Source organism: Gnatocerus cornutus, chromosome 7 (genome assembly GCF_029298725.1).
Source record: "Gnatocerus cornutus isolate USDA-ARS CGAHR chromosome 7, icGnaCorn1.1, whole genome shotgun sequence".
Classification (NCBI taxonomy): domain Eukaryota; kingdom Metazoa; phylum Arthropoda; class Insecta; order Coleoptera; family Tenebrionidae; genus Gnatocerus; species Gnatocerus cornutus.
Window position 1 is genome coordinate 15633491 of NC_142239.1, and position 25834 is coordinate 15659324.

Below are 25834 nucleotides of genomic sequence, written 5' to 3' on the forward strand. Positions count from 1 at the left end.
TTTGTTGCATTTGCTCGGTTTAATTTGCGGAAATGGCGGTGGCAGCGATGGCATGACAACGGGAAACAAGAGAATGGTGGCGGTGCATACAATACCTTTTGTTCCGAGATCTGCGAGATTTTTTTCAGGGAGGTTAATTGAGGTAATTCGATGGATGGAGGCGGGGGTGCGAGGCTTGGGGTGTTTTATCATGCGATGTTGGCCAACGACCTTTCGGGGATGGAGTTGTGTCTGTGTTTGTTACCTAGATATTAAAATCGATGAGTGCATTAAAGATATCAAAGGAGAGTTATTTTTAGCTTCGCCAATGTGGGGAAAAATTGATGGAGCCAGCAGAAGTTTGTACAAATCAAAAACGTGCGAATTCAACTCTGCAAGACATAAATGTCAGAGAAGACGGATTTAGACGAAGGTCGTGAAAATGACGCAATAAAAGTGGAAGTGTGGACTTCGACTTCGGCTTTTATGTGTTGGAAAACAAAATCGGCGTTTCAGGGAAAGAAAAACAAGTTTTCTAAACAAATATTTTTCTGAGTTTTAACGGGATTGTCCTTTCACCATTTTCTTTAAAATGATCTTTATACACCAGTTAACTTAAACTTTCCAAACTATAAAGATTATAACTAAGCGATAATTTCGAAAGCTGCAACGATTTTATCCTCCCTAGACTAACTTTACTTTGGCGCTGGTCCAAGCTGAGGACAGCAGAATTCACAGGCGGCATTTTTCACTGTTTCATACGAAATTAGCTGAATAAAAACAACGCAGATTTGTTGCCTTTTTAGTACCCAGAAAGAAAAGAGTTAAAATTATCACCATGAAACAAAGCTTAAGTGGATTCGATTCAGTTCATTTCCACTCTGAAACTTTTATAAATTCAATCAAATACTAATGCAACCAATCTTCCGTTCTGAACTTTCATTTTCTCCATTTGCTAATTTCCGAGGAGAATAATATTGAATTTTAATTTGAAAAGCTTGTATTCGTGATGAGATTAAGCGAGGGGTTTGTTTCATTTCCATTTTACTTAATCGCATTTTTGTTGTATTCTTAATACCATCAAATTAGGAAGTTTTCAACGCATGACTGCAGCTTTATATTTGGCCAAAAAATGGTGGAGGCGCCATATTTACAATTTACATTTACAAATCCAAAAATAATGAAAAAAGACAATTCAAAAAACATTTTTTTAAAATGGTGAATGCGCCCAATCAGTCCACCTGAGAACCGAGAAATTTTGCCAAATCCATAGAAATTTGAGTGCTCTCCTCTCGCCTCTCCAATCTCCCATTTCATCTCGTCCTCGCACCCCCAAAATAATTATTAAATCGCGATATCGATTTAGCAGACATTCAAATTTCCAGAAGCCTAATTAACCAATCTTCTTCTTTATCACTCTAATTGCCCCTTCCCCCAATCGTGAATCTCAAGAAAAAACAAACTGTGCAAGCAAAATTGAAAATATCGCACACGTAACCCGCGCATGCCTCCAACGCCGAGTGTTGCCTATCGAACGAAAAGCTGCAGTGTACGGTGAGCGTCGCGACGTCCGCGTCGTCGCTACTTTCTCGCGGACGGTGGGCGTACCGTGGCAATGTGCACGACAATACAATCATCCGTCTCACACGCACCCTACATCCGAGATATTTCTGTCGCCCTCTTGGCGCCCGTTCTGTGCCAAATTTAAGCCCTTTTGTCCCACACTCTCTTTTCTACGCGACTTTTTTTACAGGTAATATTTACGAGGGAGTGCGTTATTATGAAAAAAGATCGTTTATAGTCATTATGGTGGTGTCTGGGGGCGGTCACGCGATTTTTAGTCATGGAGGGGTTTCTTTTCAAACGGTTCGATGGTATTGATATGTTTGTTGAAAAGTGACACGGGGGTTTCGTGCTTGGGAAGATTAAATAACAGGAGACAGGTGGATTCCGGGTGAAAAAGTCTCCAGTAGATCTGGAGGAGCAGAAAAATTATCATTCAAGTTTCGCAACAAACTTCAACAGTGTTCGACTCAACTTTGAACAACATGAATTGTTCCTTTTATTTATAACTACTTGGAAAAACTTGTTTTCAAACTTCGGCGTCCATTTAGGACTCTTACTCGGTGTTAACACAATTAATATTCATGTCAATACGTCGATAGAATGTAAAAAACACAATTCCGTGCTAGTTTTTGCGTGTGGGTCCACATCCACTCCTTGCGTGTTAAATCTGAAGGCTGCATTTTTACTGCAAGCTTAGAGACGTGGACGTCTGAATAATGTTGTTTTTTACCTGATATGGGCGAACACATCGTAAAAGGCGTCGCGACGCTTTTAACTCCGTTTCGCTCACCTGTAAGATGTCACAAATTTCTTTGTAAAAACGGTCCAATCTCCGGGGAAATTAGGGAATAAAAGCGATACTTGTCGGAGAATTGGATGAAGCTGTCAAGAAAAAATGTTTTAATAATGTAGTTGAGTGATTTATGGTGGAAACTGTTTTCTTTGCAGTTAACTAAGCAAAATGCCTCAAGGTCCGATGTCAAGCCCTCTGATGAAGCCCTTCGTGGTCTTAGCCCTCCCCGGCATGTACCTCTTCTACAAATACAACCAGTACAAGCGTCGCCGAAAGGAAAACGCCAAACGCCGCTTGACGGAACGCGAACTCCAACACCTCAACAACAAAATCGTAAGTCTTTATGTCTCCCGAGAACGGGAATTTATAGTGTCTAAGTTAACACCACGTCCGACCTTAATTTTTCATCGGCTCTACCTTACCAGTTACTCATTCAGTAAATGGTCGGATTGGAGGAGGAGACTTTATTTATGGACAGAGTGAGACATTTTTTAGCGGATGATTCCCAGTTTGTCGGCTTTTTCTTGCTCCATTTCTCTCACCACGAAAGCAGGGGGAGCACATTTGTCTTTGTGGTGAACAAACTCGCGCGCCATTTCTTCACGCGCTTTCAATTCCAGACAGGTTTCTTCGAAAAGAGTGAGTTGGCTTCGGGGGAGCTTTTGGAGGCCGAAGTTGTGCATTACGCCAGTTTTTCCGATTTGTACTGGGCAGACCAAGTGGCCGCATGTCCCCACAAGGTTGGTTCTAACAAAAGCAAAGATGTTGGAATGGATGTCCCCATTCAACCCTTGCGCTATTTCCGTTATCATCCTGTTGATCCCGACAGCGTGACACACCGAATTCTGAAGAGTCTCTTTCTTGAACTCTTCAAGTAACTGACAAGTATCCCGTGGTGGGACTCCCACAGGACAAGCTTGTGTAAAGAGAGGAATGGCGCAATCTAAATCCGGCCCTCCGACGATGGGCACGTGGACAATCTGCGGGTCTAAGCCTTGGTAGTGTCCAACTAAAGAGTTTGCTTTTAATTGAGCCACCCCCACTGATCCCATCAGTCTTCCAGGGTGGTACCAGTCAGTTTGTCGAAACACCTCCGCAACAATAGGCAATGTTACGGAAATGGGGCACACCGCGACAATCATTAGAGCCTTCGGTGCGTATTTTGCACAAATCTCTGCAAGTTTTACCACTCGAGCCCCTTCAGCCATCACTGTCTTAGTTAGACTCATCTTCGTAGTGTTCAGACCTGCCATAACTATAATATCAGCCCCCTAAAAAAAAAGTTTGAAAAAAGTAACTCCTATTTTCTTAGTACATCTTACTTTGATGGAGTTGCTCACGCTGTCGACATCATAATAACACTTTGTGGTAACTCTGGTGTCGAAGTGGCTGAGATCCAACGCCACAGCTTCAATTCTGGCAGTTCCTTGGAGGTGGAGGTGAGAAACCGTCGGATTTTGTTTGAGTAAAAGGGTCAGGGCGTGACCTAGAGGGGTGTCCGTGCCGAGAATACATACTTGGACGTGCCTGTGGTAAAAGTTTGAAGAAAAACGGCGGGGAATTTGAAAGAAGTGCCGAAACGTTGTCATTGTCGAATTTTGACAGATGAGGTTTCATTACGTGCGAATTTATGAGTTCGAGCACGCAATTCTCAAGGATTAAGTGGGAAGAGTTTTGTCAACAATGCGAATTAATTTGAGCACGATTTTCTTACACTGATATCTTGTTTCCAATCTAGAAATCAATATTAGTTCATTGCAGACAATCGTCGTTTCCTTCACATCCTATCAATTTCCTAAATGGACAGCTTTCATTATCACACCTTGATTTGTTCTATTATGTGTTGTTTAGATTGTTTCTTGTAATTGGGGGCTTTCTACTGAAACCAGGCCTTGTGTACCAACCAAAGTTCACCCAGAGACAAAATCACAAATTTATTATACCCCCAGTTGGTTTTATTAATTATTTCAGTAATTATTCAAACATGAAAACGGAAATTTCGTTGCTTACATTAGTTCCAATATTTACTTAGTCCCGCAGGTTAATAAACGCCTACGTAATTTGCGGCTTTTAAGGGTCCGGCTATTACAATGAATATTTTATTTTTAAATGGCTTCTAAATTTCCATTAGTCTCTTATTTGGTCATTTCTCATTTTTGTCGTTTGTGAGATTCCAACATAAATCTATGTTAATGCAGAACACAACAAGCTGTTAATATTAATTATTCAACTCCTGTTTTCTTTTATGCGTTGTCCCTGGGTGGCCATCAAACGCATGTCTTGAAATAGAACGTCGTATCTTACAATTTACTAAGAAAATTCCAGTTTTGTCCTCTTTTCAAATTACCGGAAAACTGGGAAAATAAACACTTCTAGAAATATCGACCATCAAATTATTATAAAGACATAACCCGGCGCATCCACCATTTTTCACCACGCTGTCGGATTATTTCATTTCACGTTAGTGTTACCTTCGGAATTTGCAAACTTTTTCCGTTGTCACAAATAATTTCCGGGTAAATGTAACAAGTTCTAAGGATATTTTATTATCCACTTCACCTTTCTTTGAACTTTTTTCCGTGCAGTTTTGTCAAATGGGGTCACAACTAACGTTTTTAAAAGCAGTTAAATGCGATAGACTTGCGTGTCTATGCTCTTAAATGCGACAACAGAAAACATGCCGGAAATTGGGAATTTGGATAGATTCTCGGGACATAGTTTCATTCTTTTTTGTATTTTCAGCTTCCTTGTCCACTTCCTGGTGTTTAATTTTTTTTTTATTTTTTAGAAATTTTAATTAATGAGCCCTTAATTTTTTTTTTAAATTCTCTAGATTTTGATTTGCTATGTTTCCTATTGTCAAGATATTGCGCATTTTTAATCTTCTTTGAAAACGTAGTTTTACAATTCTTATGTAATTTTTATCGTTGCAAAGCAAGAAATCTAAAAAGTTTTGTAAAATTTGGACTTTTGTTAAAATGAATTGAAAATGAACCTTTGAGAGACCATTTTTCGTGCTCCTCGGTCAAAAGAGGTCAAGCTGTGACATTTTAAACACGATAAACTACTCTCCAACTCGAATTTACAAAAACTTGATCGCGTGCATATTCGTATGCAAATTTAATTAGAATTAACATTTCACCCCCACCATTCGACTCTTCCATTTTCAGTGTCAAGTATTGTAAAAGCGTCATCGATTCTTGCAACAATAGTCGAATTTTAATAACGACCTTGATTATTGTAAAAGACGATTTGCATGAAAAATGAGAATTTGGTTGAAGCAGCTAAATTAGATTTAAAAAGGTTTTCCGCTTTCGCGGCGCGGATAAAAGATTTTTTTATAACGTTGTCTGTAAATGAGTTCGAATTTTTTAATAAAATGTTAAAGCAGTGCACGAGTTTTTTAGCACGAAAATCTGTGATTTACTTAGCGAGCAATAATCGCAGTGGCGTCTTTCACAACACCGGCACGCGACGCCTCATCCATTACAACACCATTTCGCTTCCTGCATGAAATAACCACATTCCAAAAAATCGTCCAAGGTTAATCAACACGTTTAATAAATTACTCAACAATAACAAAAACACTTAAACTAATCAGTCGTTTGTTGATACGCAGTCTTCGCAAACGGCGTCTTAAAATCCGTCAGTAGATAAAACTGCCCATGGGCTTTCCTGCAACAACACCCAACTAAACCAAACAACTACAAATATCCCATTACTTGTGATTCCCATAACCCATGACACCATCTTTTGTAAAGTTGCACTTCTTGTTGGGTCCTCGCCAACTCCGGCATTTTGTAGCCGGAAACGCGTCCGGATTTTCGACAGATTCGGCATAGAGTCTCCAGGCTCTTACGTGACTGCAGGCAACTAGAAAATAGAAATATTAGGGTTGGTTTTGGGGGTGGTTGGAGGTGGTACAGATTTGGTCCACGAGACGAAGTTGGACTAGATAACTAGGCTGGCATCCGGGCTGGAGGGCACGACCTCCATTGGGGTAGAAATCCGCGTGACCCACTGGAATCGGAAGACCGAGGACGCCAGCGTCGGTGTGGATCACGTCGATGTAGTCGGCGTCGGTTTGAGTTAACCGGCGGGAAGCGTCTGAAAGTGAATTTGAATTTTTACGAGTTTTAAATTGTTGCTAAAAATAAGTACAAATTGTTTTTTAATGAAGATTCTTAGAGGGTTTTAACAGTTGTCGTGACAATTTTCGAATGGTCTTATAATTACTGACAATTTAGAGAAATTACAGTTTATTATGAATGAGCAACGTTCGCTTTCGTTTTGAACGGAAGCGCGTCCTGTAAGGTTGTGCAAAAATGTGTGGTGGAGGCGCCGGGAATCAGTGCTAATTATGCAAATTTACCTCTAAGCGAATATTCCGGAAATGCAGGATCCAGGGCAGTAATCCTCGGTATTCTCAACCCCCTCCTTAGTTGCTTCCCCGCAAATCCCGCAATATGCGAGCCCAGACTAAACCCAATCAGATGGACATTTCCAATTGGAATTTCTCCACTGTCGTGGAAGACCTCCAGAAACTTCCGCAACTTCTCTGCTACTACTTTGACATTTCTAACAGCGGGGAGGTACCAAGGGAACGTGGACAACTCCGACCAGTCCAACAGAATAACGTTAAAATTATCCTTCCGTTTCAAATACGCTGCAACGAATTTTCTTGGAAAATTTCCAGAGTGGTTTTCACGTACCTTGGGTTATTTCCAGTCCGCTTTGACCAGGGGATGGTTCGGAGAAACCATGTATGTAAATGATGGTGGGTGCTTTGGGGTTGAGACCCAATCGCCGCGCCACCCCTGCCACGTGTGGTTCAATAATTGCACCCTTATCAGCCGTGGCCTTGGTGTAAAGCACGAAACGAGCGTCCACTCCGGATTTCACCGGACAACAGTTCGGACAAAAGCCTCTGGGGGCCAAGCTCACTTTCATCTCGTTTTCACCTGAAATTGCCAACGATTTTATCCAGTTAGTTGCTGTCAAAGGATTTTCAATTATTACAGCTGTGGAGAGGAAATGGACACCGAAGTCTGCTAGGCGCGAGTGATAAGTTTTGAATCCGCAGCAGGGAAAACTCCTATTTTTCGCCCCAAATCAGATAACGATTATGATGACAACACTAATTAAATTTCGCCGTAAATAGAGTAGTTGCTTTCCACCTGTTGAGCGATTTTACATTCTTGTCTTAGTTAAGTTCGTGGAAAACTCGCTTCGAGAGCCGTCATGTGAAAAATCAAGAAACATGAAGAGTAAAGGTGCCAGAATAATATTGTAAATTAAAATATCGACCGAGTTTCCCAGTTCCTGACATTTGTTCAGGATGAGGGCTGGCCAATGCCGTTTCGGAAGGTCAGAGGTGGGCTTGAAAAAGGTCACGTGACGGGAATGGGTATGGCATAGAAATGTATCGATTGAAAGGAAAATTACGGAGTTTTGCACAAAACAGGCTGAGATTGATCGCACTGGAGAACATGGTATTAAGTTCTTAGAGCGCTTAAGACGGTCAAAAGAGAAAAAAGGTAAAAGAAGAACACAAAGAAAAAACCCAGTAAATGAACAACGTTGCAGTACAACTTAATTGCAAACGTTTCTGCAGTTTAATTGGTTTTAAAATATGTAAATTGTTGCATAATTGCTGTTTCCTTCGTCTTTGCTTTGAAGAACATAGGTACTATTGAAATTTGTACAATTCTAAACGCTCTATTTGGCAATAAGCATTTCGACAATTTGCGTAATTTTTGTGAGGTAATAATTAAAGGTCTTCTAATCAAGAACTTCAGGGTTGCGATTTCTTAATGTCGAAAGAAACAACTTTAAATTTAAAATTCTCTAAATTGAAAATTGAGGATTTTTTTAATTTTGTAGACTGTTCAAAGGAAGTTGTTGGATCAAATCTTGGTGTTGACAGAAATGATTAAAATTACAATTTATTTATTATATTATTCTCAAACACCAAATTTCGTCAAAAAAAAATGCTGACGCGCGTTTCGATAGCAAGTTTTAACAGTTTCAATCATTGCTATGATGGTATCATTGCTATCGAAACACGCGTCAGCATGTTTTTGACAAAATTTGTAAATTGTATTTTTGTAATTCGTAGATTGTTCCAATAGAAACTAAAAGAATTTAAGAACATTTGACAGTGTTCAAGAAAAGTTGGGAAAGTCTACAAGAAGGTACGAGAATCTAAGAGAATCGAAGAGGATTGAAACAAGTGTGGGAGAATCTGAAGAATCTACGCAAATTTAACATAATCTACAAAAATTTAAGAACATTTGAGGAAGTCGAAGAGAATCTAAGAGAATCTTAGAAGGTCTGAGAGAATCTACAAGAATATAACTAAAAAAACTTGGAGATTTTAAGATTATTTGAAAACGTCTAAAAAACTTGAGATAATCTAAAAGAATGTAGGGAAATCTACGAGAATCGAAGAAAATTGAAACAAATCTAGAAGGATCTTAAAGTACTTGCAAAAATTTAACATAATTTACAAAATCTACAAAAATTTAAGGGTGTTTGAGGAAATTTAGGAAAATTTGAGGAAGTTTAAAAAACCGGGAAGATTCTAAAGGAAAGTACTAGAATCTAAGAAAATCAAAAAGAATTAAAACAAGTCTAAAGAAATCTATAAAAAAAAATTAAAAATTGATAGAATCTTCGTCTAAGTCTAATAATCTGGGAGATTTTAAAAGAATATTTGAAAATCTAAGAGAATTAAAGGGAATTGACAATTATCTGGAAAAATCTACAAACATTTAAAAGAGTTTGAGAGCATTTTAGAGAATCTAAAAGAATATGAAAATCTAAGAAATTTGAAGGAAATTGAAACAAACCTGAGAGAATCTGAAAGAACCTACGAAAATTTAACGAAATTTACGAGAATCTACGAAAATTTAAAGACGTCTGAGAGCGTTTATGAAAGTCTAAGAGAACCTGAGGGAATCTAAAAGAATTTAAGAGTTTTGGTGAATTGAAAATGATTTGAAAAAGTTCAAAAAACTCTAAAAGAAGAGAATTAAAGGAAGCTTGAGGGAATTTAAGTCTTTAAGTACGTCTAAGAGAATCTAAAAGAGTTAATGTTAATTTTAAAATAAAAACTAATTTATCTAATAAAACTCATCTCAACAATTTCTTAGGTTTAGAGAACGCCTAAAAACGTTTTCAAATATTTAAAAAATGAATGTAAAATATTACCTAATCTTATCATATTGGTATGACAGGTGGCCTCATTAACAATATAGGGCATCGGCGGCGCTGAAGGGTTGAAGGGTATCATAAGCACATTAAGCGCAACCCCCACAAACTGAGCGAAAACGTTCATCCTGTTCAACCAACAAAAACTCAACAATCACATATCACACCAAGAGCCATCGACCACCACATTGCCGTCCACTCGACGTTTCCGCGGAACTGAGTCTCCATCATCATTTTATTATGTTTTGTTGACGCTTTTGCCATGAAATTTAGAAAGCAATAGCCATTTCGGTTCTTCAGTCCACAATATCCGTAGCGCAATGGAAGGGTTAGATAATAACATAACATTGGCCGGTTGTTCTATGTCAATGTTAAATTGCATAATTTCTTATTGTTTCGGTGGTTTTCTTGCGGATTCATCGTGACCTTTACCAAGGCTTTGCAAAGAGGTCCTGGGGGAGATATTTCTTGGACCAGTACATGGTCACGTCACGATTTTTTACTTCAAAGGCCGTATCTAATTAGACCACTTTATCAAAGGTAACAATAATTAATATAAACGGGTGTTAAGTGTGCAGATAACAGGTGAAAGGCCTGATGCTTCGTAACAATTGACATTATAATTAGCTTCCGATCACGTACGCTGTCATAAACTGTTTCCTTTCTACCGAATCAGCAATCTCACTCATTGTTGCCCGGGTCAACATAAATTCAGTGCAAATTTGTTAAACGCAGGTTATTTACCTTGAAACAGAAATAATTACTTTTACAGCTCGCAGATAATGTTATTGAATTATGCAAAAGGTCGAGCATTGAGTTCATCCGTTGTTGCAAATGAAATAGAGGTTGTAGGAAAATTTTCTGGTGATCATAATCTCTAAAATACCGGCAAAAATAAAATACCACTTGAAGTGTTATTACAGTGAAGAGCCCTTCGCCACAGTTCCGTAAATTCAAACAAAAATTGCACTTCAGTTTATGATGAAAGTCGTGGGAAAGTACTGCCGCCCATTTATTTGAAACAATAAAACTTTAATTGCGATAGCAAACAATTATTTCAGGTTCGATGATGAACAACAACACATTACACAACCAAAAAGAGAAGATGACACACCCTTTAAGTGTATTTCGTAGAAACAAAATTTCACTGACAGTGATTGATGAAATAATTAAAAAGGATCGAAATTACAATACAATAAGTGCGTCCTTGCAGAGGACAAACTTTCAATTATTTCGGACTGCAAGAGCGACAATAAAACCAACTTTGTTGGGATCAAATAGTATTCGGTTTAGTCGAAATTGTAATGAAACACGAACAAAACATATCGGTCATATGTTATAAATCCATTAACGAGCGAATTTCCCACGAGGACCAATGTAACTTGCTTTAATTTACATTTTTGATGGGCTTTGGGGAGCAAATAAAAATATTGACAAATGGGCTACCGTGACGACATTCACACAATTTGAATAGTCAAAACTAACGAGAATGTTGCTTGTCTGTAGTTCAAATAGAAATAGTTTTTTGATCGAAAGGAAATTATATCATTTATTTATATCTACATCAATCGATCATATAAATTACTAACTGTCGTAAAAGTTATTCGATTTGCTCGTGAACTAGGTCTTGAGGCACCCTGGAATGGGCCATCACAGGATTTTTATCGCTAGGTTGGCTGCACTTACGGCGGAAATGATGTTTGCGGAGGAGACAAGGCGGAATATTTAGGGTTTTTCGGGAAATGTCGCAGTTCTGCGGTAGCTCCTTCGGTTTAGAATTTACGCATTAATTGGTGGATTTTTTGTAAGCGCTAAATTTAAAATGCAGCTCAGTGATTGGTCCTTTTTTACTGCAACAATGTATGCAACCAAGAATACAGCTCTCTGTTTAATTATTTTCCCAAGAAAAGACTCTAGCTTCCTCCTTCAAGCTAATATTTCACGAAAGCCCGCCCCTGCACTTCCAGAGTAACACGAATTGATTTATAATCTACCTCCTCCCTCCGAAACGAAGTAAAGTGTCAGCAACCGATTTATTTCTCTGACACTCTGAAATAAAAATAATTCCGCAACTTCATGCTCATTATATTGTTTCAGGATAAGTTGCTGAACAAATTGGAGGAGAGCGAACCCGAATTGGCGTCTTGCCAAGAAGAAGAGGTCCTTTCTTACTTCTTTAAGTCATTAAAAACAATAATAAGACTTCTTGTAGTGCGTTATATGCATCAATGCGAAAGCCACAATGCAAACAGCCCCCTGCGGTCACCAGGTTGTCTGCAGAAAGTGCTTCGTGAAGACTATTCAAATAGCGGTGTCCCAGAGGCTGCTTCCGTTGAGATGTGTGATCTGCAGGGCGAAAATACTTAGATTAAAAGTGAGTTAAACACAGTTACTCTTAATTTTTATTGTTTTTCTTTTTTAGACAGGACCTATTCTGCCTTCCTCAGCCAGTGGCTACTCAGTGAATTCCCGATCGTCGTCTGTTCCCCAATCGGATAGTTTATACAGCGTGAGCAGTGGTGGCTCGTCTGTATCTTCCACTTCTTGTTCTTCCGAAGGTAGCAGGAAGTCTTCTTCATGTTGTGGTGGTCGTTGCATGGGAGCCTATCCCAGACAACCAGTCACGGGGGCTATAAGAAGATCGCAGCAACACGCGATGAAGATGAGATTGCAGGAGTACTGCCATCCTGAAAAAGGAAATATTAACAGACTCCCCCCAATCCGAGAACTACCCGGACAGAGTCCTAGTCACAATACCCCGCCTGCTTCCACTAGAATAAGGTTGGTATCACTTCCAAATATTTTTTTTTAAAGTTTGTTTTTAGATGTGCCCAGAAGATTGTAACCCAGCTCGAGGCGGTACCACTTCTGGGCAAAAGTCGGAACAAATACGAGAAATTGTCTCAAGACGACTTCGACGAAGAAGCGTCGAAAGACAGAAAGTGGTGGACTAATAGAACAAAGAACGAAGAGAAGATAGATAACAAGAAAAACGAACTGACTGAAAAACATATGGAGATGAAAGAAAAACAAAAACTTGAAGACAAAAAAAGTTCAATAAAAGACGCAAGGCTATAAATCTAAAGCAAATAAAATTTCAAATCTATTTTTTTCAAGAGGGCTCATAACGAGATAATTAGTCAATTAGATTAGTCAATTCGCGCTATTTAATCCATCAAAATCGGAGTACAAAAAATCTCGGTGGTAGACATCATGTTAGGTGGTAAAATTGATGTTGTAGCCCTCTTAGCCTTCTAACATCCCTCTTCTTGTTATTAAATAACCCTAGAATCTTGAATAATGCTATCATATATTTAAAAATGCTTGTGAAGGCCAATTTTAATAATGAAAATATGTATATCAGCCCGATCCATATTATACAATCATTCTGTATATCAACAAAGCATCTACTAGAATAGACATACATATCCAACGCGCAAAAATCAAAATATTTTAAACAAACGGTTCATTAAATCGGTACAAACACATCGTAGTTTTTTGTTTTTATACAGATTGAGAAGTATTTTCAAATGTTGGCAATAATATTGACATACATATTAGAAATATTGTATTAGTGCTGGTTACGGCCCTGTAACATATAGAACTTTAATTTTGTAAGAGTAGACGTGTTGTATTGAATTGTTGTGTTTAGGATTATACGAAAATAAAGTTGAAAGTTAGTAGACGCTCTTTACGTGATTTTGGCCTGGCGCATCCACCATTTCATTGATTTGTCTTTTCGCATCAAAATTGCAAATCAGGCAACCCAAAATACACAACCAACTGGGAAGTAAATTTTGTAGCCAACGTAAAACACATTAATTCTCTTTTGCAAAAGGTGTAAGTTACACTTTCTCTAAAAATAAACCACGGCGTGCTGCACTGGAGTGTAAAAACCTTTATTCTAATAGCATCGATTTGGTAAAATACGTATTAAAGTTTTCTGGATGACCACCTCATAAACGCGTCTCCGGATTGCACCTCCGGTACCGTTCCAACCAGGCTCTTCCAGCTTCGGTTTTTCCTAATTCCGGCTTGCACTGAAAGCCTCCGTTAAAATTAATCATTGAAAAGTCGTCGCAATCTGTCACTCCATCGTTATTACAATCCTAAAAGTGCAGAATTAAACAGGAAAGCCACTTTTTCCACTCTTACTCTTCCATATTTTACAATGTAGTTCGCAACGATTCGTCTAGCACAGTGATAGGAAATGGCACAGTCTTCGTACGCTAAAAGAGAACATAATCAGATTGTGGTTTTCCCGAGGACGTCAACGAATTATAATTAATAAATGGATGTGGCAAAGATGAACGGAAGCCGCTATAAATGGATTTGTTTACATTCTCTCAGTTTTTGATGAAATAACTGACATTTGCTCAAGGATGAAGAAATGCAAATAATGTGACTCAATTACTTGTTTACCGATGATTAGCTCTTAAGACACACGTGTCTCCATTTTTATTTCATTACTACGCAGACTTAAGGAACAAAATTACGAACGTAAATTAATGGGAATTTCTAATTGAGTTCCGTGTTATACTTTTCAACCTCAAGGTAAGTTCTGTCGCTGCGTTAATTACACCTATAATTAAGAGAAACAAGCAGTTTTGACAAAATTTTCCAATGACATCAACTCAAAGAAAACCTATCTGAGAGGGTCACCACAGTTCAAGTTCAAATACCAACCTCTAGATCTATCCACGTCGTCGTCTGGTAAAATCACCTGCCCTGCATCAACCCAATAAATCCTGCTAATTTTGAAAGGACCACAGTACCCTTCATCGCACCCGACTGTTAAATTGCACTTGGATGACGCGTAGCACAAGCAGCGGACGCAGTCAGAACTTAAATTAACAACGTAGGGAACATCTAAAAATGAAGAAGTAGTGTTAAGTGGAGGTACGAAGACTTACCTGCTGTTAGGACTTGATGGAAGAAGAACGAAACTAGCAAGATGCTCAACGCCATGTTTTCTCTGTTGCGATTAAATCATTGTTGTTGATAATTGCCGGAGATTCCGAGCGTTGTTTCAATGTTCAACCGGAGAAGTTTCAGGATTTCTGTACTAAAAACTTGTTTGTTTTTTGTGGAACTTGTTTGAGCGAGGGAAAAGTCGTGGTAATAAATAATTGGCGAAGAGAAGGTCACGGTGAAATTAAAAGATGATGAAGAAGAAGACGCTTATCGAAATCCTGTAATTGGTTTCTTTATCTTCCATACAAACTAATTTAGGAGCTCGTTAAAAATCATTTTGACTTCCCATAATATGAGATAATCACAGTTGGTGTTTAATTAAATTGATAAAATCTGTTTCCAAGAACTGTATTTCCAAAACTGAGCTCTTCTAGTTATTGGTCAAGATCACATTACGTCATTGATGACGTAGAAAGGCCAAACAACACTTCCAGAAACCGATCCAGGATCTAAGTCCGGTTGAGTCACTTTGGAAATTTGACAACGTGGGTAGTCGACAACAATGAAAAACAACAAATTCCAGTCTCCCGTGGACTCTTCTAAAAATAGCCCCAATGTCGAAGAGTCTTTGGTTGACCATATAAGTAAATTTTACAAAACAGTTATCAATGAAATAATTAAATAGTTACGTAGGTAGTAATAAAAAAATAATAACACTAGAATATTTTCCGTCAGACACATTACCATAAATCGCCTCCGAGTCCGAAGACTAGAAAAAATACCTGTGATAACAGTTGCGTGAGGTCAAGGCAAAGTATTTACCACTACCAAACCTTTCACTGACCAATCATATCAATGTTGCAAGCAAAAGTCGAGAAACTCTCTGCAAAGATACATATGCTCGAAAGTTGCGGTAAAATCTTCAGTGGTTCACTCAAAGTGGTCAAGCAAAGAACGATGGCAAGAACTCTGTTAGTGCTAGCTCTCTGCATCTTAGGTAAACGCAACTTTTTACTCTTGTTTTTTTTACTGTTTTTTTTAGCTGTGGTTGCCGACCACGAAAACCTCCCCGTTAACCAGCAATGTCTTGGTTGCATCTGTGAGGCAATTTCTTCATGTGATACCAGCAACTCCTGCGCTGGAGATGTTTGTGGTCCCTTTAGAATAACATGGGCTTATTGGGCCGATTCTGGAAAGCCCACGGTTAATAGCGAGTCGCCTGAAGCAGCAGGGGCTTATGGAAATTGTGCGAGGGACACCTACTGTTCGGCTCTGGCTGTACAAGGATACATGAACAAGTTCCAACAGGTAAAAACAGGAGATGTTTAAAGGGGTTGTTTTAGTTGATTTTACAGGACTGCAACGGGGATGGTATAATCGACTGTGATGATTTCGCTATTATCCACAAGTTGGGAGGATATGGATGCAAAGGTGGTGTGATTACTGGGGTGTACGCCCAGAGGTACCAACAGTGTAAAGCTATAGTTGGTGTAAATTAATTAAGTTAAGCTGTGAATTTTAATTTTGTACTGAGTAGTAGAATCAATAAATATTAATGTAATTTCTGTTGTTTTTTTTTTGTGAATCGCCGGTAATTAAGACGTAAACAAGTAAACAGGTAAGTCTTCACTTCTTTTAGCAGCATAAACCAAACATTGACCCTCAATTTTATATTCTTGTAGGCACAGGTTGAGGACAACGTGTCTTGAATCAATAAATATATTCCAGACCGTCCGTTTTTGGTCTGAAGACACGTTGATGATCTCATCTATTGTTATAAAAATCTGAGAATAGTAGTGACGGATTCTTACTTACATCTTTCTGTTTTTATTATTATTAATTACAGTTTTCACTTATTTAAATTTGATGTTTAGTTGTCAAGGATTTAGTTTTGATGACATCTTGAGGTCACCTTTGGAGATGTGTCGGAGGATATAATGATCGCTTTTGTAATAAATATCAAAACTCACCTTGAAAATATTAAGATGTATGAATATTATAAGCGACGCTATAAATTATAATAATTACGACAGAATAAGGGGCAGTGGAAAAACCAACCGTAATCCAATGGAGGTTGTTAATTTTGGCAATAAAAACGCTCAAACAAGGGAAACAATAGGTTTTATTAAAATTAAAAAAACAAAATACATTTCTACAAAATTTAAAACTAACAACTTGTAAATAACACTGCAAAATGGCAAACAGGAGTTAAATACACAATGCGCACCTAGTTTTTGAAACTAAATCGTGAAATTAATTTCAGTATAAGTTATAAAATATTAATAAAAAAACACCTCATTACAATTCGAGAATCTTTTGTAAGCAGAGCACGTGAAGACAGTGTAAAAGATTAGATTTTCATTGAAAAATATACTTATTACACATCAAAAAACTGGTATTAAATACAGTTTGTACAATCAACGAATCAGCAAAGTTTTACAGCGATTGTTGTGATGAGTTTTTGAGGATAAATAAAATAGGAACTCGGTTTCTTGTGCAAGGGTATTGATATAAGTGCATAAAAAATCATCACAGCAATAATAGTACTTTATTATTCTAAATATAATTTTGTATACATGTAGAACTAACAATAAATGTAGACTGTTTAGACGAAATTATAAAATTGTAAACAATTATCTACATATACCAGCTATGTAGTGATTGTTTACAAAACCGAATAGAAATGCTAGAGCACGTTAAATTTCACTGGTTCGATAAAAAAAACGGCAGCATCGTTTTCCCTTAAGTCCCTTCAAGTTCCTAATAAATAAACTGAATCGTCTTTCGGACGAATAACAATTTTATAACCAACAAAAGAATCAGATTTTAACAACTGTAATAAACGGCTGCTGAGATTTCAACTTTCAGCGTCTTAACCGCCGAGTCCACTGAAAAATTACAAACGAGAAAAAGATCCTCTTTTTCAGTCAAAACCGTATTTACAATACAACAGCCATTTATTATCTATTCCATTTCTTTAAATACTGAAATAATTTCGTGTCCTTATTTACAACAATTAACAATTTTTCATGTGACTTGATAAAAAAAATTTATTGGTTCACCCTAAGCTTAGTTTTATTCTATTCTGTGTCGTATTGCGCTTGTTCGTGACGTGATCTTTTCACTTCCGGTTCTTGCAGACTGTCTTGGTTGTCGCCCGGACTTGAAGGGCTGCCCATACTTTGCTCCTCCACGTGTCTCTTTAGATCTAAGCCCACTGTGCCGTAGTTGTTGCCACTGAAAAGAAAGATTATAAGTCCCGATAACAACAAATTTAGAATAGGCTGACCCGTAAAACGTCTTTGATTGCGAAACTTGATAAAACTTTGTTTGTTTACCAAGTGTACTTGTTTTCTTGGTGCATTTATTACAATGTGTTTAGATAACATCCATCTAGTTCTGAAATGTCGCTATTATAAACTTTAGAATGCCGGTATTTACCTTGCAATGTTTATTTACCACAACCTGACGTAAAATTATGTTATCTCGAATGTTAATAATGTATTAACAGTAAACATATAAGTTATAGAACAAGTGTTTGTTATTTAAAATACTGTTTTTGTTTCGTAGAACAAAGTAAAAACAAAAACTACACAGCACTGTCTAACTTTAGAGTCTTAAGTAAAAAATCTTAATTTAAATTTGAATTTAGCTCTTACTAGCTGCCAATATAACATAGCAAAAATTCCCAAGTAGCAAAAACTTTCACCCCTTTTGTTTTTGTTTTACACTAATAAGTAATTTCTAAGGCGCTCATTTTGTCCACTGATGAATTAGTAATTCATTAGTCGCCACAATCGAATTTTTAAGCTTTCTATTAGAAATAAGATTTAATTCTTTTGGGGTAATTTTCGTATAACCAGAAAAAATTAAGTTGGCATCAATGAGAGAAATTGAATTTTGTGAAAAGTGCCTGTTTAAAAAAGTGTTTAAGAAAGTAGAAAAATGGTCAAATTCACTGTGAAATTGTTAATTTCTTAATTAGGTGAGTGCTCATCAAGTTATTTAATTAAATTTAAGCTACTAGGTTAAGCCGCGCATGATCAAATCGCGATTTGAAAAATTATAGGTTATGTCGCACCGCGTCCATATTTTTTTTTGTAGATTTTCTATTTATAATGTGAGCTGTTTGGCTTGAAGCTTTAAAAATACACTTATTTAACGTTTGTTCATAATAGCTGATAAATTGCGTCCAAACGATTATCGTAATTTTGAAATTAATCTAAAAAAGTTGTGCGTTTGTTAACGTAAGATCAATGGAGGAGTCACTGTATTATTTTCGTTGGTGGCTATGACTATCATTTCAGCGTTTGTTTGATTGGCCCATTTACCAACAATTTTTGATTTAAATTCCACATATTTATGCAATATTTCCCCTCTTCCCGCACGACCGGAAGAAAAAGTCAACTCGTAATATTTATGTATTTTTCATGTCCATCGGCAATTTTTTGTCATAATTGAATAGTTTTTTTTTTCCGAATCAAATGAAAACAATTTTTTCCAACGTGAAACAAGATATTTTGCATAATCGCAAAAAAAGAAACAAAGTTTACCTATATGGCGAATAATTAGCAGTTTGAACAATAACAGGTTGAGGTGAAAAAGTAGCCGGGGACATCGATCTCTCTTCTACAACATTGGATGCCATAATATGGTACTTCTCTGAAAACCACACGTTATTAATACTCTTTAACATCAATCATTTCCTCTTTACCTTCTCTATGTTCTTGCCCGTTGGCGTTCGCCCCTTGGTCCCCTACGTCATTTCTATGCGGTAACAACAATCGCGCTTTCGTCGCCCCCACAAGCGCCGACATTTGTTGGTGTCCAATCATACTCCCGGAACCCGCATACGCCACTGTCGGATTTCCGGGACTCCCAGGAGCAGATTGACTCACTTCTAACATATGTTCAGGAGTTGGGGAACCCTCCCGTGATAAACATTCAGGAGTCATCAGACCAGACATACTGATATGACTCGGGGAGGCGGGGGCACTGCGGGAACTCAAACCGAAGGGGGCACGGAAACATGGCACACCACGTTGTCTTCGTCGACGGAAGGCTTGTTCTATCAACTTAGATTCTGATTGGGGGTCGATGCGCCAGAAACTGCCTTTACCGGGCTCTTCTTGGCTGCGGGGGACCTGAAAAGGGGACAAGTGTTAAGCCAGCATGAAATAGCTTTTTCAACTTTTACAAAATTATATAAATTGATTGCTTGGCTAGCTTCTCGGCCACTAATTAAAAAAGTCTGAACCTTCAATTCGTTTAATTAATTTTTGGAGTTTGTTCAACTCCGGTAGACGTCTTGTCCAAGTCAATTGCGGATTACCTTTATGAAATATCTGTTGAGGCTGAGATTATGCCTGATTGAGTTTTGCCATCCTTTATCTGCCGTCCTGTAATATGGATAGTGCTTCGTGATGTAACTGTAAATCCCAGATAAAGTAAGTTGTTTATCTGTAGCACTGGCTATCGCTTGGACAATTAGCTGCGCGTAAGAATATGGCGGTTTTGAATCGTCTTTATTGCTACTGCTTGCCCCATATCCATCGTTGATTACAACTGGAGGTACCTGGAAGGAAAAAATGGGTCAACAGAGTCAGAAGAGTCTTTGAAATAACCATTTGGTAGTCCTGATGTTATATGAATTAACAAGCTTCGGAGTTTACCTTCTGAAGTTAAACTCAAAAATGGGCTTTTTCAGCAAATTACCGAATTTCCGTTTGAGGTAGGATGTCTATAATGGTCAGGACTATGATTCTGAACGTGGTGGCTGCCGCCCCCATCATCCCTCCTAGCGACTTGAGCAGCATACGCCGCCACCATCTGTAGATCTGCCGAGATGCTCCGTCTCCCATGCCCCCCTGTAAAAACGTGTAAAAACCACCCTGACATAAAGTTGGTAACACTACCTCTAGGACTAGCCGGACAACTGTTGGCTGCACTGATTGTACCTGTCGGTGAAGGGAACGGACTTACATAGACGTCACTAGCGTCTGGTATGTTTATTTTAAGAGGTCCCATACCACCGGGAGTGTTACCACCCCCCGATCTGTCTCTCATCCGAATCGGGGACACTTCTCGGATTTTAGGGGGTGGCTCGCTGTTTTCATCCACCAGAGATTGAAAGGAGAGACGGATATTTGTACTGGGGAATCGGAGTTGGCACCTGAAAAAGGAAATTTTGAATTTCCCGCTGAGACTACAAGATTGGAAGGTTTAAATAGGCCCCAACCGGAGGATGGTTATTTGAATACTCCCTCAATTCATGAATGGTCGTATTATTCAATGGAAATGTGACTCTTTCATACTTGTAGCATCACATTCTGGCTACACTACTTTTAATGAGAATGTGCATTATGTATGAGAGTTGAAGAACCTTATTTTTCGCTTAGAAACAGAATGAATAAAAAATCGCAGTCAAGGTGAAGTGCGAGATGGCGATAACGGTTTTTTATCGTTAGACTTTTTGAAAAGTGGGTACACCACAGTACATATACAAAAATAACCTTACAGATAACGAAATAATCTAAGACGACTAAATATAAAACGACTTATTTATTTACGCGATGAGTTGTAAATATCGAGTGGAAGATAAAAAGGCACTTAATTACTGCGAAAATCAGACATGGTCAAAATTCAGATTGGACGACCTCGGCGATTTCGAGACAAAGTCATCGTAACAAAGATAAAGTGGGTTTTCGTGTAAGTACAGCGTAAATTACTAATTTTAAATGGCGATTACTCTTATCAACGCTCATATAGATTGCAACTTTAATCAAAATGGTACTTAAGTCACTTTAACATGTTTGATTGCAGAAACGCCAAGTCAAAGTTAATTTTATCAGAAAGTGAAAATTATTGATTGGATATTCGATGCAGAAATTAATCGCCGGTTATCACACGGAGCAATCATGAACTTCGACATAACGAAGTGATATTTGTAATTTCGAATAGTCAAATAGTTTTTAGCTAGCCGGGAAAATCGTCATTTTAGCAACTTTTTTCGATCAAAAACGTTTTGAAATCTGTTACTAAACCAAACGTTAATTGGTATTTATTAATAATATGACAGTTCTGAAATGTTAAACGAAAAAAAAAATCATATTTAATAAATTATTGAGGCTAAATCAGCAAAAAAGATCTAATTGATCTTTAGTTTGATTATGTTATAATCAGCTATACGCTGCTCTACATAAATTTAGTTGATATTGTACTAAACAACCCTTTAAATTACCGGTATTAAGCAAAGCTTGAATTTTTAATAGTCGTTCAATAAATTGAATACTTTTGCGCACTCGTATCTCCAGTTAACCGATAATGAGATGTTCACATTCATGCCAATTATTCCATGTGACAGCATCGCTACGAGGTACATCCTAAAATTTTATCAGTACGTGCCAAAACAAACTAGAAAACTGAGTACATACAAACTATTGCATCACTCATGGAATTTTTTGTCATGAAAACCTTGTTTTGTACCTCCCCACCAAAATTCATTGATTAATTCAAAAACCCCTTGACTACATCTAGCAGACTGCGACGGTTACTGTCCGATTACGTCATCATCGGAATAACCACGTCGTGGATAAATCATTGCAAAACGTGGCTATAATAATTGGGACGATGTAAAAGATAACGTTATATTTATTTAACGCGCCGCTGGCTTGTTTATCATACGTCAAAAACAATGATGCAATGCACACAAACGTGAAGAAATCGAGCGTGCTGTGATTTTAAGACCATGCAAACTGTCAAAGATATAAATCGTTCTTGTAGGATCGATCTACATCCGTCAATGTTTATTATTAATTTATCGACTGTCGTGTTTAGTTTTATTAGGAAGCGTGCACATAGGTCCAAGGTCGTATCGCAGTGTGCTGTGATAAAGGTCGATTCGTACGACGCCGTTCCATAGTGAACTTGATCGAAACGTAAACAATCAAATCACTAGGGCGATCTGTCAAAAGTGTTTGTTTGACCATCATTTTACTGGGGGAAAAAATAAATTCGCGGATTGATATACGAGGATCGTAAATTCACGTAATTCTTTTATAGCGGCGTTTTACAGCAAACCTGCTTATCTGTCAATACCTGGTCATTACAAAAACAATGGTTTTTATGTAATGACATCCGTTGCAAATTGTTGCAAGTTGGCTGGTGTCGTATTAAAAATGTTACGCATTTTTCGGGATTTTCACGAGAACAAGACTTGTCATTATGTCTATATTTATTCTCAGCTAAACTCCTTTTTATTGTACACTTGTCCACGGTAATTAAGTTTATTTTAGAAACTTTGGATTTAGATACACTAAAACCTCCTGCTGTGTCATTGTACGCACCATTTAAATTTCACTGTATCAAACAGTGGCACGTATTTGTGAAATAGTGTAGATAGTAAACAAAGTGTTTATGTTTCCATGTTGTTAAACGACATGAATGTACAAACCGCAGTAAATGATATAATCAATGGTTGGTTTATACGAGGGGTGTTATCAAAGCTGTGGATTTTAAATGGGAAATTTCTGAAGTGCCTCAAATTAGAAGCTCTGTCTTAAGTGTACGATACTTTACAAGTGCACATGTTTGTTTCAAGGTCATCTAAACAAAGATCAATAAAAAGTCAAGATAAGAGAGTTTTTGAGGATCAAAATTATGTGTGATTGCTTTAGTTTTACGAATATGGATGTAAGTTTTATGGATGTAAGTTTACGATAAATACTCAGCCTTGACTTTTCAGATCAAAGATAATTATTTAGACTCAGTGCGTGGCAGAGGGTATTGTATTCGTACCACCTCGTATATGTTACGGTCTAATTAGGCATCTTCTACAAAATTGTCACAACTACAAGATTTCCTTTGTCCCTAGATTAAAACACGCTCACAAAATAGTATTGCCCAAATTTTCACAATGAAAAACCTATCAAATAGTGGGTTATTTTTCGAAATTCTTAATGTCTTCCTTTTAGTGAAATCTGATTGATGTTAGAACAGCTTGAATTGATTTAACAAATAATCCTAGCGACAGAGTTAATTGATATTGATGATGTTTATATACTTGTTAACCGTTGCATTTGGAGACGACTTGAATAAGAGAAACAGGCTTATAGTGGGTCATCTCAGATTGACACTAAAATCCCCGACAACGTAAATAAATAAAATTCTTAGATATTAGGAAATATACAGGGGTGGGTGGTCATTTAAAGATGTTATAATTTTACAGTTTTTTTCCTGCCTAAATACGCGCGGTATTTTTTTGTGAAGGCTACCATCTGATTTTTATTTATCTAACGATAATATCCAAAATAACATGTTTATATTTGACCTTTTTGTGAGAAACAAAAACCAATCAGATAAATTGTTTTGAAAAGAATACCTGAATAGTTGGTAAAGTTTGGACTAGCGTTTTGACAAGTAGAGATTGCAGTTTTTCCATGTCGGTATTAACAAACAATTTTCACATTCTTGTGAAAACGAGTTGCGAATTTACATAAACTTTGAATCAACAAACAAAATAAAATGTCAAGTGTCAGTAAAAATATAGCATCGTGATCGAAGACAAGTGGACGCTTCGGGTACGGATGTAGAAATTGTAACGTAAATTAGAATTAATGTCAATTGGTGGAAATAATTAATCAAGTTTAAATTATTTTAATTAGCATTAAATTTGAATTAATTTGTGCATCTGTCAAATTCAAGGTCGAAATTGAATTTCGCGCGTTAAAAAATGACGGCATGAGTTGGAAATGTAGGTTGTAATCGCAAGATAAACAATAATAAATGCAACATGTAAGGAGGCCGTGAGCGGAAATAGCTTCGTTTGTTTCGTTGGATGTAAACATGGTCGAAGGAAGCGAAAACCACGTGCTCACAGCCACGAAAAAGAATGTTGCACAGTGTGTTTTGCTCCCAACACATCAATACTGGTTTATTTTCTATTTACACTGCGTTGGTGCGAAAATGCGCTTAATGTCGCGTGGAATTACGGAGGTTTTTAGCGCGTCGTCGGTCGTCGTGACGTCACCAGCTCAATAAATACTTCACATGGTTGGTATGTCGGCCTGTGTTTATTTGGGGTTACTATCGATTTTCGATTGTTTGTCTTACGTCTTGGGCAGGTGTATGGCCGGGGCGCCCTTGCGCTGGAAGACGCCGTCGATGAAGACGCCGTTTTTCCCATTGCAAAGCATGTAAAAAAATGGATGATCGAAGAAGACCTCCAGGTGCCGCCTCGAGATGAAGCTGGAATGACCCATGTTCACGTCAACATCACCACGTGAGCTGTTGCGGCCGATGATGATGCGATTTTGTCGGACGAAGTACTCGATGTCGCGGCCCTCGATTCGGGCGATGGCGTCACCTTTGTCTTCGGGGCTCCACTGTACCTTGGAAGGGCTCGTTGGAGCCGATTTCAAGGACAGAAGGGTCCACGCGTCGCTCTCCGACGTCTGCGAGAAGGCGGACATTGCGGCACTCACGCACGGCACACTGCGATCCAGACGCACGCACTGTTTAGATCCTCAAACGAGATCCAGAGGAGTCAAGACGAAGAGAACTTGAAGATAAAGCGTGTTGAGCGGAACGTGTTGTGTTGTTCTGGTGAATGATTTCATAACAGCTCGATCGGTACGAGACCACGGTGTTGGTAAACACGTGAGGTTGCCAGATGCATGACGGAAAGACCGTGGCGACACCTCGCGAAAAGCAATATACCATTGATGGATAAATGCAGGGAGGGGGTAAAAAAACACGACATCTATTGGTCGCGTCTTGAAACATCAACTGGAAACTAATTCGATCACAGTATAATCCACTATACGATTTTGGGTTCCTCAAAAGAGGGCGGAGAATGTAATGCAAAAGAAATATGAAACAAATCAAGTCTTAAGATAATGAACAAGATAGAAAATTTAAAGATAAAAAAAATATATTGATGATTGGACCACATTTTGAAGGTTGAGCAGTTGACATCGTCAATTTTCATTTCTTTGAAAAAAAAACCGTCATACTGTACTCATGCATAAATTTCTCTTTGATCAGTTTGATGGTGATTAAGTATCTGATATCTGATCTCGGCTTTTGTTTCTAAGAGCATTAATATTATGTATCTAATATTATCAAGAACATGAGATGAAATTACGTGGGTAGAATATTATTAAATTCAGTTGGTAACATGCTGAAGAGTCTCAGACGGGTCGTTAAACTGAATCCATATTTTAATAGGAACTTTTAAAATCTCATATTTCTAAATGTACTCATTATAAAATGGAATTTTCCCATTGTTTTTTTGATGGAGAAAAATAAACATTTGATAACATAGAAGTTTCGTCCAATGAGAAGTTAGTGAGACTAAAAAGGGTCTTGTTC

General features: G+C 37.8%; 6 protein-coding genes across 7 annotated transcripts; 2 read left to right on the plus strand and 4 right to left on the minus strand.

The window, feature by feature from the left end:
• Positions 1–1516: 1516 nt before the first annotated feature.
• LOC148171544 (uncharacterized) lies at positions 1517–13235 on the plus strand. Its single transcript, XM_088042547.1, has 6 exons — positions 1517–1732; positions 2494–2671; positions 11648–11710; positions 11763–11924; positions 11973–12331; positions 12376–13235. Exons 2-6 carry the CDS (start codon positions 2507–2509, stop codon positions 12626–12628), a joined length of 1002 nt encoding a protein of 333 aa, XP_087898673.1. The 5' UTR covers positions 1517–1732; positions 2494–2506; the 3' UTR covers positions 12629–13235.
• LOC148171545 (malate dehydrogenase, mitochondrial-like) lies at positions 2830–3927 on the minus strand. Its single transcript, XM_088042546.1, has 2 exons — positions 3661–3927; positions 2830–3609 (listed from the first exon to the last, which is right to left on the minus strand). Exons 1-2 carry the CDS (start codon positions 3925–3927, stop codon positions 2830–2832), a joined length of 1047 nt encoding a protein of 348 aa, XP_087898672.1.
• Positions 5932–9770, minus strand: LOC148171546 (pancreatic triacylglycerol lipase). Its single transcript, XM_088041055.1, has 6 exons — positions 9551–9770; positions 7051–7299; positions 6711–7004; positions 6263–6445; positions 6061–6211; positions 5932–6013 (listed from the first exon to the last, which is right to left on the minus strand). The coding sequence occupies exons 1-6, from the start codon at positions 9675–9677 to the stop codon at positions 5932–5934; spliced, it is 1086 nt and encodes a 361-aa protein (XP_087897181.1). The 5' UTR covers positions 9678–9770.
• A 198-nt stretch (positions 13236–13433) lies between the features above and the next one.
• LOC148171547 (invertebrate-type lysozyme 6-like) lies at positions 13434–14644 on the minus strand. Its single transcript, XM_088042549.1, has 4 exons — positions 14464–14644; positions 14237–14419; positions 13706–13779; positions 13434–13659 (listed from the first exon to the last, which is right to left on the minus strand). Exons 1-4 carry the CDS (start codon positions 14516–14518, stop codon positions 13507–13509), a joined length of 465 nt encoding a protein of 154 aa, XP_087898675.1. The 5' UTR covers positions 14519–14644; the 3' UTR covers positions 13434–13506.
• Positions 14645–15274: 630 nt separating this feature from the next.
• Positions 15275–16025, plus strand: LOC148171548 (lysozyme-like). Its single transcript, XM_088042548.1, has 3 exons — positions 15275–15461; positions 15507–15772; positions 15820–16025. The coding sequence occupies exons 1-3, from the start codon at positions 15320–15322 to the stop codon at positions 15961–15963; spliced, it is 552 nt and encodes a 183-aa protein (XP_087898674.1). The 5' UTR covers positions 15275–15319; the 3' UTR covers positions 15964–16025.
• Positions 16026–16993: 968 nt separating this feature from the next.
• FoxK (forkhead box K) lies at positions 16994–25156 on the minus strand. Of its 2 annotated transcripts, XM_088042533.1 has the most exons (7): positions 24575–25156; positions 20380–20636; positions 20180–20331; positions 19797–20039; positions 19179–19608; positions 19018–19126; positions 16994–17701 (listed from the first exon to the last, which is right to left on the minus strand). In XM_088042533.1, the coding sequence occupies exons 1-7, from the start codon at positions 24931–24933 to the stop codon at positions 17545–17547; spliced, it is 1707 nt and encodes a 568-aa protein (XP_087898659.1). In that variant the 5' UTR covers positions 24934–25156; the 3' UTR covers positions 16994–17544. The 2 variants fall into 2 exon arrangements, with proteins under 2 accessions (XP_087898659.1, XP_087898658.1); XM_088042532.1 differs by having other exon boundaries at positions 20180–20636.
• Between the last annotated feature and the right edge of the window lie 678 nt (positions 25157–25834).

Bases quoted from the DNA above. Each gene is read 5' to 3' on its own strand.
- FoxK (XM_088042532.1), bottom strand. From the start codon at position 24,933: ATGTCCGCCTTCTCGCAGACGTCGGAGAGCGACGCGTGGACCCTTCTG. The intron at 20,637-24,574 runs GTAAGACAAACA...TTCCTTTTTCAG, and splicing joins GCCATACACCTGCCCAAGAC to GTGCCAACTCCGATTCCCCA. The intron at 19,609-19,796 runs GTAATCCGCAAT...TCCCCTTTTCAG, and splicing joins TCAACAGATATTTCATAAAG to GTCCCCCGCAGCCAAGAAGA.
- LOC148171546 (XM_088041055.1), bottom strand. From the start codon at position 9,677: ATGAACGTTTTCGCTCAGTTTGTGGGGGTTGCGCTTAATGTGCTTATG. The intron at 7,300-9,550 runs GTAATATTTTAC...TGGCAATTTCAG, and splicing joins TACCAATATGATAAGATTAG to GTGAAAACGAGATGAAAGTG. The intron at 6,446-6,710 runs GTAAATTTGCAT...ATTCACTTTCAG, and splicing joins TCCGGAATATTCGCTTAGAG to ACGCTTCCCGCCGGTTAACT.
- LOC148171545 (XM_088042546.1), bottom strand. From the start codon at position 3,927: ATGACAACGTTTCGGCACTTCTTTCAAATTCCCCGCCGTTTTTCTTCA. The intron at 3,610-3,660 runs GTAAGATGTACT...CTTTTTTTTTAG, and splicing joins GCGTGAGCAACTCCATCAAA to GGGGCTGATATTATAGTTAT.
- LOC148171547 (XM_088042549.1), bottom strand. From the start codon at position 14,518: ATGGCGTTGAGCATCTTGCTAGTTTCGTTCTTCTTCCATCAAGTCCTA. The intron at 13,780-14,236 runs GTTGGTATTTGA...GTTCTCTTTTAG, and splicing joins CGACGTGGATAGATCTAGAG to CGTACGAAGACTGTGCCATT. The intron at 13,660-13,705 runs GTAAGAGTGGAA...CTGCACTTTTAG, and splicing joins ACATTGTAAAATATGGAAGA to GATTGTAATAACGATGGAGT.
- LOC148171548 (XM_088042548.1), top strand. From the start codon at position 15,320: ATGTTGCAAGCAAAAGTCGAGAAACTCTCTGCAAAGATACATATGCTC. The intron at 15,462-15,506 runs GTAAACGCAACT...TGTTTTTTTTAG, and splicing joins GCTAGCTCTCTGCATCTTAG to CTGTGGTTGCCGACCACGAA. The intron at 15,773-15,819 runs GTAAAAACAGGA...TTGATTTTACAG, and splicing joins ACATGAACAAGTTCCAACAG to GACTGCAACGGGGATGGTAT.
- LOC148171544 (XM_088042547.1), top strand. From the start codon at position 2,507: ATGCCTCAAGGTCCGATGTCAAGCCCTCTGATGAAGCCCTTCGTGGTC. The intron at 11,711-11,762 runs GTCCTTTCTTAC...GACTTCTTGTAG, and splicing joins CGTCTTGCCAAGAAGAAGAG to TGCGTTATATGCATCAATGC. The intron at 12,332-12,375 runs GTTGGTATCACT...GTTTGTTTTTAG, and splicing joins CCTGCTTCCACTAGAATAAG to ATGTGCCCAGAAGATTGTAA.